The following is a 13,138-nucleotide window of genomic DNA, read 5'->3' as shown; positions in this document are numbered from 1 at the left end:
CTCTGGTTCGCCAGAAACGGCTTAGTCATGCTGGCCACATGACCCGGAAGCTGTACGCCGGCTCCCTCGGCCAATAAAGCGAGATGAGCACCACAACCTCAGAATCGGTCATGACTGGACCTAATGGTCAGGGGTCCCTTTACCTTTAATATATGAACTCAAAAACTGTAAGCTTATTGTGGCAGGACTTTTAAAATGTTTGTAGTACCACACACACTATATATAAGGTATGTAATAAATAACAGTAACAATTTGATCACTTATTAATATAGCAATTAATTATTTAACTGCAGTTCGAATAGGCTTTGTATTGTGCTTATAACTAGTTTTATTTTATTTTAATTACCTTTAAAAAACACCATTTGGATTATATTTTGTAATTTGCACTATATAAACTGCCCAGAGGATGATGGATGGTATGTAAACAAACAAACAAACAAAATATAATACATGACTATTTAAATTCTAATATTTATTTTTAGATCTTGCATATTCAAATGTGATAGGTGAGAAATGAAATGTTTAAAGTACTGCAAGAAAATAGCAGTGAAATTTAAAAGGGGGGGGGGATCCCAATTCCCCCACCAATCTATATTCTGTATACTTTCCTCCCACCTTTCCTTTCCTCTTGTCTCTTTTCTTTTGCAACTGAAGCTGAAGAATGAGTGCCATCTCTTAAATAGCAGCTAATTATCAGGATTTGGACAGCAGTGGAATCTGTGACTATGTTCTCATTACTGCAGGGACAATTCTCTAAACAGCTCAGAATCCTATTGGTAAGAATCTCCCTGGAAGAAGAATTAAGAGCAAAGGGATCAGATAATTAGGATTAAGTAGGTTGACCTAGGGCAGCTAAGCAGTTAAAAAATTCTAAACATGTGAGGACCCAATATACTAGGGTGAGATGGGGTTTCTATGAATCAGATTAATTGGAATGAGTGGACAACTTCTACAGGTTCATTTGATAAAATGGAAAGGTTCTGTAGGAACTTTGCATAATTATACTCTAAACTTTTGCTGGATGCAGTGCTTAAAACCACCAGGCAGATGTTCTCAGTGAATTTAGTACTGGCACTGTTCCGAACTATATCTTCAGGAACAGAGAAGTTACCGGTACCTTCCCACAAATACTCAAAGCAACAAACAACTTTATCTGCTTCAATTTACATAATGCACTGAATCTTTTTTCTTTTCTTCTTTGAAAAAATAAAACCTATATTCTTTAAATTGACCATTTAAAGGATTACATGAAAGTAATCTCTCTGTGAGATTTTGGTTCATCCATGGAAGGTAATCATCATTACAAACAGCATTCCTTATTATTGGTGCAAGGTCAACAAATAGCTACTTTCAAAAAATGAATCAATAGAGCCATTTCCTATGGGCATTTGATTAAGATTAGAGAGGATTTTGGAGACACACTATTAGAGTTCTGTGTAGATAGACAAAAATTGGTATTTATTATAAGAAGGAATATTTATCATAATGATTTGCACAGAGGGCAGCGAACAACTATGCTGGAATATCAGTAAAGGTGTTTGGAGATTATTCTCTGGAAAAAAATTAGGTCAAGTGTAGTTCAGCAAACTTTTGCTGACTTTAACTCAGCCAGAAGCAATGAGATTTTTCACACATAAAATTAGACTTTCACTGGAAACCTTCAAGATTATACATTTTCACTGCTTTCCACTTTTTTTTGTAATTTGGTCTGGGAAAGCCAGGTTGAATACAGCCTTCGGTCACTTATATACAAGCACTTTTTATCCTTTGCAATGGGAAGAGTGTAAATGTGCCCTTTCCTATTCCCTATAAGCAGGCTTGTCATTTCAGAAGTAATTGGTCAGCACTGAATGACAAAATAGAAGTAGATATTTAAGTTCCTTTTGGTCGAACAAAAGCCATTGGACAATGTGCAGCTATATAATTCAATGCCTCATTTATTGCATGTGCTGGACCAGTATCACAAGTGGCACAGCTCATGAATGATGCAGAGTTCATATGCAAAAAGGAAACCACTTTTGCAGAAACTTGCTAAATGAGGGACAAAAGAGCAAAATTTTTATTAGCTTGAACATACCTTCATTACTTATGTTGACAAAATGACACAGCAAAATATGATTTAGGATGTTTTCATGACTCCTGGCTAGCAGCAGTGGAGCTTGATGGATCAGTGCAATCAGCACTGCATATACAGCTCTGGTGCTCACATCAGCTAGAACAGAAGGGCAGGGGTGAAAGGAAATACCTTTTTGCTGTGCCAGCTCCCTTGTGGTGCCCCCCTTCCCCTAAATGCCTGGTTCTGGGGTTTCTACTGGCTAACAGCCAGCAGTGATACTACTAACAATATGGCTTCCGGGTTGGCGCCTCCGGCAATGGCGGAATTCCTCCGATCGGGAGAAACCCGCTCCGTGAGAAATAGGGTCTGAACAGCCACGGCGAAGGCGGAGACCCCCAGAAATCACAGGCGGAAGAAGCCTGTGAACTTGGGATTCGGCTGCCAGCTTTTGCGCCCCCTACTCGCGGGGAGACCCGGTAACGGGAATCCGGAGCGACGTGGGGTGAGCGGTGCGGTGCTTTGAATCGACCGCTTCTTTCACGGAGTGAAGCCGCATTGCCGCTGTCGGGGAGCGCTGACTTTTTTCCTGTGGACAACTGGATTTTAAACAACAACCCGTGAGTAGAATGGAAAATTGGACATTTATATAAGTTAATTTGGCACCGAACGGGGAAGGTTCAAACAGGAAGTCCACCTCCCCTTTCTGTAAATAGACTGAAGCAAAGTACTTGCTAACTAAGGTCTTGGAAAGTTTTATGTAAAGGATCCAAAACTCCACTGATTGAAATTATTTAATCCCCCCTGGAAGCGGGGGGAGAATCTTTAGGAGAAGGTGGAATTTAAAAATTGAAGCACCACGTCTCTGAACCTGGGAGCGGTTTGTAAAAAGCCCATCGACGGTGAACAGGATAAATTTGACAGCTAGTCTAAAAGAAGGACATTGTTTCCATTGTCCGCTTCTGCACTTAAAAAGAAGAAAAAAGTAACTAAAAATTGTTACGAAACTTATTTTTGGAATTGTGCTGGAAAGGATTGATACAAATGAAGTATGGCTTCCTCTAGAGGGAGCATTGGGACATTGTTACAAGAGTGCAGCTGCTAAGATAAAGACTGTGGGAAACTAGTTTTGACCTTGAACATCTCAAGAATGTCGGCTAAAGAAGAAGTAATCTCTGCACTGAATAGGACAATCTATTTGTTGGGAAAGTTGCATAAACAGATAGATGTCATGGCTACCAATATTGACATCTTGGGAACAAAAGTGGGCAGCAGTACAGAAGTGGACAAGAATCCGGCACAGGAATCTATTTTAATTGAACAAATTGATGAATTGGAGGAGAAAGTCGCTGTTGTTGAATATAATGCAATACAAGGGGGAGCCTTAACCTTACAGTGGCAAATGGAGGATTATAAGTTGAAGCCCTATATGACTGTAACTAGGAAAAGCCAGATTGTAAAGATGGGAGCCTGGCCTGGTTTGGAAAAGGAAAGTGGGAGAGATCCCCTTATGCAGGGATCAACCGGCTTTTGGGGCATGGATGTGGGCCAGGAGGAGCTTGGAGTTTTGGGGGCTTTTGGACTTGGAGGATTTGTGAAACAAGATTTGGAATACTTTGTGGGCCCTAGCTTTAACTATGGAAATCTGGCGGACTGGTTAAGAAGGAATCTAAGTATCGTTGGGTTGGAGCTCCCCTGAGATCTGTTTTTTAGCATCAAAGATTATCAAGAAGATCGGCAGAAGGGACGTCAAGAAGAGTTAAGAGCCTCGGATATAAGATCTCCAGGGTGATGGACTGTTGGAGGTTGATGGAACTGACGGCAGGGGCCGAGACCAGGGAGGGGAGACGGCGGGAAAAAAATTGGGAATTTAAAGTGTATATATGGAGATTTTTTCCTTTTTTAAAAAAAATTTTTTAATGAGAGATGGAAAAATCGTGGAATGAAAATTTTATGACCCTAGGGGAAATGTCTTAAGAGATCAAGTTCAAATATATTAGTCTTAATGGGAAATAAGATTAAATAAAGTAAAAATGGATGGTTAATTGGTGAAAGAAGAGAATGTAAAATTGCAGTATATTAGGATGGATTATTAGGATAGAAACAAAGATGAAGGATTTGCTGAAATATTTAAATGAACTGGAATACATAGAGGGGGGGTGTGAGGAGGTCAAGGAAATAAGCTAAAGAAAGAAAGTTAGGTAAAGGTTTGATTTGTTCTTTTTTTTTAGATTGTATCTGTTTTTATTTTTGTTTTTATTTTTATTTTTTATTTTTTGATGTGACTTGTTTTTATGTACTGATTGTGTTTTTTTTTTTGTCTTTCTTTGTAACCTTCAAAACTTGAATAAACATCATTTTTTTTTAAAAAAAGATACTACTAACAATATATTTTGCCCACAGTATGGACAGGCACCTTGGGTTGCTCCTTGAGGGGAAGACTTCTCTACTGATGGTTGAGCTCCCCCACTGGTGGAACTGAGTAGTGCAGCGGGCAGGACACTGCTCTACGAGCACAGCAAGTCATTGCTCTGCCTACTACCAGCACTACTGCTGCTGCTACTACTGTCTTTTTACTATTAAGTAACTTGTCAACCTAGCAGTTCAAACGCACGTCAAAGTGCAAGTAGATAACTAGGTACCGCTCCAGCGGGAAGGTAAACGGCGTTTCCGTACGCTGCTCTGGTTCGCCAGAAGCAGCTTAGTCATGCTGGCCACATGACCCAGAAGCTGTAAACCGGCTCCCTCGGCCAATAAAGCAAGATGAGCGCCGCAACCCCAGAGTCGGTCACGACTGGACCTAATGGTCAGGGGTTCCTTTACCTTTACTAACTTAGACTCAGTCAGTTTGTGACAGCCAGAATGAATCTTGTTTCATGAATGGATCATGTGCTACTTAGTGGGTGGAGGGACACCACCCCAAAGCTGCAAGTTTCAGCAGAGGGACTAGCAGCACACAAAGATCCTGACTAGGCTACTCAGCGAGTTTCATGGATGAGCAGCAGTAAAGCAAACAACAAAAGAGTGTTGCTTAAGTTCAAACAACGTTTGAAGATCTGAAAACTCAGCAAGCTGTTTTTCTGAATTACTCTTTTTATTGATAATTCATAAAGAAATTGTCCCTGCTATTTTGGGGGGGCACTTTCATGAAGTAGTTTTAGATTTCCCACCATGTTTGTGCTGGTATTGTAAGTGGTCAAGGGGCTAGACGATACTGGGCGGGTGGAGAGGTGTATTTCATATTCACTTGGAATATCTATCCAAATCTCTGTTTAAAAATCACTTGTGTATGTATGCAGGCAGCTGCAAGGCCACTGAACACTGGCAAACATTCTAACTGCTATAGGGACACAACAAGTCACAAGATTTTAACAAGGCATGAAAAACAAACAGTTTGGGGAAAACATCACACCTAGGTTAATCTAAGATGTGGGTGCTGGAGGACAAATGGGCAGGCAGAGAGCTGGTGCCAGGATGGAACAGGATGAAAATCTTACAAAGGCCCTGAGGATTGAGTGTTGATGACAAAAGGTCTGGAAGGGCAAGGCAAGAAGAGGCGAGTGCTAGGAAAACAATGTTGCTAAGGGCTGTGTAAGCAACTGAGAATGATGCTTAAGGAAGTTAAGGGTGATACTTTTTCAAATAGATCTCCTTCTGTTGCTGAGTATCTGCTCTACCAGATATTTATTTTCCAATAACTGCCACAAATCCTTAAGGTTCATCTTCTTGTTTAGGTATTTATTTAATTATAAAGGTTGCCCCGCAATATCTCTCTTCCTTTTTCTTCCTTGTGTTTTATAGCATGATTTAAACAAGAGGAGGTCATATTAACCACTTTGAGATTTTTCTTTAGTCAAGAGTTCTATAAATTGTATTAGATATATATAGAGAGAGGGGGGGAGAGAGCAAGAGAGAGCGAGAGCGCACTTACATGAGAGGAAAGGGTTGCAGCTTGGTGGAAGAGCACATACTTTGCATGCAAAGGGTCTACAGTTCAGCCCCCAGAATCTTTGGGTAGTGCTGGAAAAGACTCCTGTTTGAAACTGTGAAGAGCTGCTATCATTCATCATAGATAGTACTGAGCCAGATGAAGCACTTGGCTGACCTGGTATAAGGCAGATTCCTGTAGTATTACCATGCAGCTGCCATCACACTAAAAGGGCACCTACTGCATGACCTATGCCTCTAGAGTCTCTTCTCCTTCAACCTCTCTATTTATTTGAATACAGGTAACTCACATAATAAGTGAGGGTTTGGTTCTCAGGGGTCCATGTGTATACACAAAAACGTGTAAAGCCAGAAACTCAATTTTTCTTTAATTTTTTTCTGCAGGAAATCCCAGTTTACCATCAATGTCCCTACAAGAATCATGTCCATTGCCTACCATGTGATAATGTCCTTATATGTGGAGGTTTTTAGATTTTTTCTTTTCCCCATACAAAATAAGAAACTGAATTCAGTACCTTTTGTTAAAAGACAACAATCAGGAGAAAAGACCACGAAAGAGCTACTTCATAAAAGTTTTATCTCCTTTAGAAGGCCATATACACAGGGGAATATTTTTTTTACTTTGTATCAACTATAAGGTTTTTATTGTAACGAGTGAAGTAAATTAAATGGGATTTCCTAAGCAAAGCATGTTCATGACACAAGGGAGCTGTGATATCTAAAAAATCATAATTTGACAAGAATTCCGGGCATCAAGAGTATAAGTGAGTAGGAACTATTTGTTAATTATCATCTGTTCCCTTTGATTGCAAATGTACAGAATTTATCAGTCACTAAAGCAGAAATAGAATTGGCAGAGGGAGATAAAGAATAGAAAAAGATGACTGACTGAACGGCTAAGAAGGGCAAATGCTGAACTTAAGTCATACTTTAGTTTTATCTGTGCTGCAAAGAATCACAAAATTCTTGGAGAAAGAATGGCTACCTTTGGGAAGACTTTTAAAAGTATTTTTTTAAAGAAAAAATACGAATAGCTTCCACTCCTTTCACCTCAAGGGAGTAGTATATATGTTGAAGATGATACCCACCCACCCTCTACAGGAAGGCAATGCTCACCTAGTGACAGTGAGAAACTGCTGCAGTCCAGGATGACTAGCTCTCCTTAACACAATTTATATGTAAAAGAGTATGGTGATGATGTTAAATTAATACAACCATTGTTGAGAAACTGGGAAGTCTGCCATACTTAGAATCATAGAATCATAGAGTTGGAAAAGACCACAAGGGCCATCGAGTCCAACCCCCTGCCAAGCAGGAAACACCATCAGAGCACTCCTGACATATGGTTGTCAAGCCTCTGCTTAAAGACCTCCAAAGAAGGAGACTCCACCACACTCCTTGGCAGCAAATTCTTGTACACTTCATATTCTTCCTGATGGCTGCAAAGCAGTGTACTCAAGGGATTCTCCCTCTTCCTAGGCACATAAATGTCCACCTTCAATTAATTATTCCTCTGGGAGAAGGGCGCCATATATACCCCAAACATACCTGAGCAGCATGTGTTAACCAACCCAACGGAGAAGTATAACAAAGACCTTAACTGAATATATCGCTAAGAACAGAAAAAGAAGAGGGAGAAAATCAGAAAAAGGGGTATCTCAGAGGAAAACCCTTAATCCAGTCAACTAGTAATGAAAGGTAGTTCATATTTACTACTTTCACCAGGAAAAACAGAAACTAGCCAATTCCAGTTTGTTCTGTTCAGGGACCTAAAGGAGTCTGCTCACTGGGATATAAAAATAAAAGTTCCAGTCAGGATGGGTTGTGCTTTGCCTGCGGTTCTCAGAATTATCAGGATTATGTAATGATTTCCATGTTTAGAGCACAAGAAGTGAAGTGTCTGGAAAGCTGTGGGATTTTAGTAGACAGAGACAATCATCATTCGCACCCATTGTGCACGACTACATTCTTGATAATACAGGTCTTGCTCCCAATGTTCACAGCTGTCTAGAGGATGTGGCATAATTCTCCATTCCACCTTGGAAGACTGGTACAGAAAGAACTGTACCATCTGGCCCTGAGGGTCATCAGGCTGGGAGATAATATTCATCATGGCATCAAATAATGACTATGAGTGCCCACACCCATATATTATAATTATAGAAAGTGAGATGAGAAACTACATCTCATATATGTTGTGCAAGTGACTTAGCTGCCTACTTCCCCATGCCTGAAAATATTTTGAAAACATGATACCAAAACTCCAACATCCACACTAGAAGAATTAATGAATAACTATTTTTGTTTTTTTCAAACCCACTAATTAAATACAAAGATTAATTATTCTCCAAATACCAAAGGATTAAACCCACTAATTGCACAACTAATAAAATGTGTGTCTCTTGATTAATAAACCTCAGAGCTTCCAGTGCATGACATAAAAATTTATATCTACCAAGCTCAAATACACAAGGGTAAGGATATATAACATTAAACCAACATACAATTAGCAACACTTTATTTTAATTATCTTTGGGTACTATTAACATTGGTCCTGTAGTTCATTTTTCATCATGGATTAATCCTTAAAACTGCTTGTGTAGATTAATTCTGGAAGTATTGGCACTTTTTTTTTTAACCAAGCTGTAGCACAAAACTGGAATCAATGAAGAAATCCTATTCTGTGACCTTCCAATAGCCAGGTTTACTGTGGGCTTCCCTCCTCCCTCTTCAAGGCAATTGACTATAATTGATAAAAAGCTATGACTTCATTAAACAACTTTCTATCATCAGAAATGAAATGAAGAACTGAAATAGCTACACGGACACAGGTGAAAAACTAGGCTAACAGAACTTTTTGGAAATATATTGGAAAGTATATTGGAAAGAAAGGTCTGCATGGAACATCAACCCACTAAGTAAATATTGACCTTTAAAAGGGCGGAGGGAGCAGTCATACTAGTGAGCAGAAGTTGTACATATTCAGTGAACCAAAATTAAGATATGATAACACTTGCAACTTATGAACGGATTGCTTACAGACATAGACTTTGTAAGGACAAATATAATAATATTTGTAATATCATGTAATGATATTTATAGTTATTAAAAATATAGTAGGTTATAAATAACCATATATGTATTTGGATAATAATAACAACAGTTATGGGGATGCGGGTGGTGCTGTGGGTAAAAGCCTCAGCGCCTAGGACTTGCTGATCAAAAGGTCGGCGGTTCGAATCCCCACGGCGGGGTGCGCTCCCGTCGCTCGGTCCCAGCGCCTGCCAACCTAGCAGTTCGAAAGCACCCCCGGGTGCAAGGAGATAAATAGGGACCGCTTACTAGCGGGAAGGTAAACGGCGTTCCGTGTGCTGCGCTGGTTCGCCAGATGCAGCTTGTCACGCTGGCCACGTGACCCGGAAGTGTCTGCGGACAGCGCTGCTCCCGGCCTCTAGAGTGAGATGAGCGCACAACCCTAGAGTCTGTCAAGACTGGCCTGTACGGGCAGGGGTACCTTTACCTTTACCTTAACAACAGTTATATGCTTATATACTACATAAATGCATGAAATAGTAGTTATTTGCATATATATTGATACAACTTTCTTTATTTTCTTCAATATGCAATTATAACTTTTACTTTATTTTGTTCAACTGAAATACTCTCAATAATTTCTTTTAGAAATAGTTAAGTATTGACTTTACAAAGTGATGTACACAAGAGCATGAAGCTATGTAATATAATTATTTGCGGCATGATAAATGGACAAGAAATGATCGAGTCTCTTTAAAATGGGGTGTTAAAGATTTGGATACAGAATCTGAGCTGTGTGTGTCCGTCCAGTCTATCATTCTCATACACATATGTTGAAACAGAACTAGTATTTTGCTTAACAAGTCACCCTTGGGTTAAGTAAATGGGCACCTCAGAATCTGATAGGCTTGGTCCCCATTCTCCATCAAAATTATTATTATTATTTATTAAATTTGTATACCGCACTTCATCCGTAGATCTCAGGCGGTTGAATCTCCCTTGGGAGAGCTTTCCACAAACAGGGAGCCACTGCAGAAAAGGCTCATTCTCATGTATCCACCCTCCAGACCTCTTGTGGAGGAGGAACACAAAGATGATGATCTCAGGGTCCAGGTAGGTTGGTATGGAGAGAGGCGGTCCTTGAGGTACTACGGTCCTGAGCCGATTAAGGCTTTATAAGTCAAAACTATCACTTTGAACTGAACTTGGAAGCTAAGTGGCAGCCAGTGCAGTGAGGCCCGGATCAGTTAACATGCTCAAACTGTCTTGCCCTGGTGAGCACCCCAGCCACTGAATTCTGCACCAGTATCAGAACCATCTTCAGAATATCTAACCTACAGGTTGCCAGAGGATAGACAACATCCCTGTCCAGATAGGAGCACAGCTAGGCCACCAGCTGAAGATGATGGAAGGCACTCTGTGCCACTGAGCCCACCTGAACCTCAATCAACAGCAAAGGATCCAAAGCTACCCCCAAGCTGCATACCTGTTCCTTCAGAGGGAGGGTAACCCCATCAATAGCCAGCCAGATGGGCAGGGTATAAAATAATAAAATTATTATTATTATTATTATTATTATTATTATTATTATTAACATCCCCCATCCATCTGTTCTAGGGAACCACCAACTAAGCCCTTATTGAAATAGATCTAGAAAAGCAGTTTCCTCCAAGAGTACGCTGATTTGTTCTGCAACCACCCACTCAAGAACTTTGCCCAAGAACCACACCACACAGCTCTCGGAGCAAATGCACTAATACCATAAAATCCCAAGCATACTGTTGATGTGCAACTGGCAACACTACTGTGACTTGTGGAGTCCCCCACACCCACCTACCCCCTATCCCCCAAGAACAGTACTTCTGTCTTGTCAGGATTCAACCTCAATCTGTAAGCCACCATCCATCCTCCAACTGCCTCCAGGCACTCACACAGGACATTCACTGGTTCTGATTTAAAAGAAAGATAGAGCTGGGTGTCATCTTCATACAGCCCAAACCCCCTGATGATCTCTCCCAGCGGTTTCATATAGATATTAAAAAGCTTGGGGGCGAGGACGGAACCCTGAGGCACCCCACAAGTGAGAGCCCAGGGGTCTGAACACTCATCCCCCAACACCACTTTCTGGACACGGCCCAGGAGAAAGGAGCAGAACCACTGTATAACAGTGCCCCCCAGCTCCCAGCCCCTATAGATGGTGCAGAAGGATGTTATGGTCAATGGTGTCAAAGGCCGCTGAGAGATCCAGCAGAACTAGGAAACAGCTCTCACCTTTGTCCCTAGCCCGCCGGAGATCATCGACCAGGGCAACCAAGGCAGTTTCAGTCCCATGGTGAGGCCTGAATCCCGACTGGAAGGGATCCAAATGGTCTGCATCCTCCAGGCGTGCTTGGAGTTGTTCAGCAACCACCCACTCAGTCACCTTGCCCAAGAACGGTAAATTTGAGACTGGGTGATAGTTGGCATATTGGCCGGGTCTAAAGATGTTTTTTTTAAGAAGCGGTTTAATGACCGCCTCTTTCAGCGGGTCTGGGAAGGCTCCCTCACAGAGGGAAGCATTCACCCACCCTGCAGAATCCATCGCCCAGCCCTTCCCGGCTCGCTTTTATTAGCCAGGATGGGCAAGGATCAAGGAGACAGGTGGTCAGTTTCACTCGTCCAAGCAGCCTGTCCACATCCTTGGAGGTAGCAGATTGGAACTGATCCCATGTAACAGGCCTAGACAGAACACTAGCACTCTCCCGCCCCAGCCCTGCTCCCATGGTGGAGTCTACCTCCTTCTGAATCTGAGCGACTTTATCTGCAAAAAACTTTGCAAAAGCATTGCAGGAGATCTTGGGGTCCCTACCAGGCCCCGGTGACAAAGGTGGTTCCAATAGATTGAGAACCACCTGAAAGAGTCTCCTGCTGCTGTTTTCTGCAGATGCTATAGAGGCGGTGAAGAAGGTTCTCTTCGCCGTGACCACTGCCACTTGGTAGGCTCGACGTTGAGCTCTAGCCCGTGTCTGGTCTGATTCAGAATGAGTTTTCCGCCACTGGCGCTCTAGCCGTCTCAACGATTGTTTCATCACCCTCAGCTCCGGGGAAAACCACGGGGCTGTCCGGGCTCCATGCAACCAGAGAGGGTGCTTTGGAGCCAGACAGTCAATAGCCCTGGTTAACTCTGCATTCCAGCGGAGAAACTTAAGCCCTCTGGTTGATAGATGCTTTTACTACTCCAGTCAGTTGCAGCAGCATTGGTAGCAGTTAAGGAATATAATTCCTAGACCTGGGTGCATCAGGAGTTTGCTGGGGCCCTCACTCCTTGCACTAAGAAGACGGGAAGGTAGGGAGGATACAATGGAGCCCCTTTGTGATCTTTGCCCTAAAATGAACACTTGAAACTAAATCGTAGACTTAGACTTCTGTATTGTAGTCTCTGTGGGTCTGAGCTAGTCTCAAGCTTGAAACAAGTTAAATTTATTTATGAAGTTTCTTTTTAAGGATATATGATCCTTGACATTAGAGAGAGATCATTTCAGTGGTTCCAATGAAGAGTATTTCACTCATCCTGGTTTAATGAATCGTGATCAAAAAATACTTTGTACCAAGTGCTTAGGTGAACTGAGAAAGTTAAGATTTATACTGCTCTACGATTCAGTACCGATAAAAGTGAAGACCCCCTAATGCAAAAACTTCCTTTTTATCCTACCTCCAGAGCCTTCAGCCGTTCCAGCAATAATTTTGTCTTTTCCTTTTCCTCTTCAGCGCTGCTGTTTTCATCCCTTGAATCTTTATCTACTGACATGCAAATGTCTTCCACCGCTGTTTTAGGACTCTTGCTCTCGTGAGTAAAGGTTTCCTAAAAGATCAATGTATTTTTTCATCAGTAAAATGGTAAAAACAATACATAGAAAAAGCAATGTAATTATAATATCACACGTACACACATTGTAGGCATCTTTCAAAGCTTTGTGGAAGTGTGACACCTAATATACATGGAATAACATCCTGCAGATATTTAAATATATACACAGTGTATACCCTGCAATGAGACATTGCATTTTCCTGAAATATCATTTAAAATGACAGTACTCATTGTCCATTGTTTCTTTCCTTTCCAGA

At 41.3% G+C, this 13,138-nt stretch overlaps 1 protein-coding gene across 13 annotated transcripts in view; it reads right to left on the bottom strand.

The window, feature by feature from the left end:
* The window catches only part of NCKAP5 (NCK associated protein 5), a 605,696-nt gene that overhangs the window by 168,979 nt on the left and 423,579 nt on the right, over positions 1–13,138 (bottom strand). For all 13 annotated transcript variants that reach the window (XM_083581664.1, XM_083581665.1, XM_083581669.1 and 10 more), the window contains one exon: positions 12,726–12,875. In XM_083581664.1, coding sequence (XP_083437790.1) covers positions 12,726–12,875 — 150 coding nt within the window. The remainder of the gene's footprint in view (positions 1–12,725; positions 12,876–13,138) is intronic.

Source organism: Podarcis filfolensis (assembly GCF_964270895.1).
Source record: "Podarcis filfolensis genome assembly, chromosome: 1".
Classification (NCBI taxonomy): domain Eukaryota; kingdom Metazoa; phylum Chordata; class Lepidosauria; order Squamata; family Lacertidae; genus Podarcis; species Podarcis filfolensis.
This window is presented reverse-complemented; position numbering and strand designations above follow the sequence as displayed.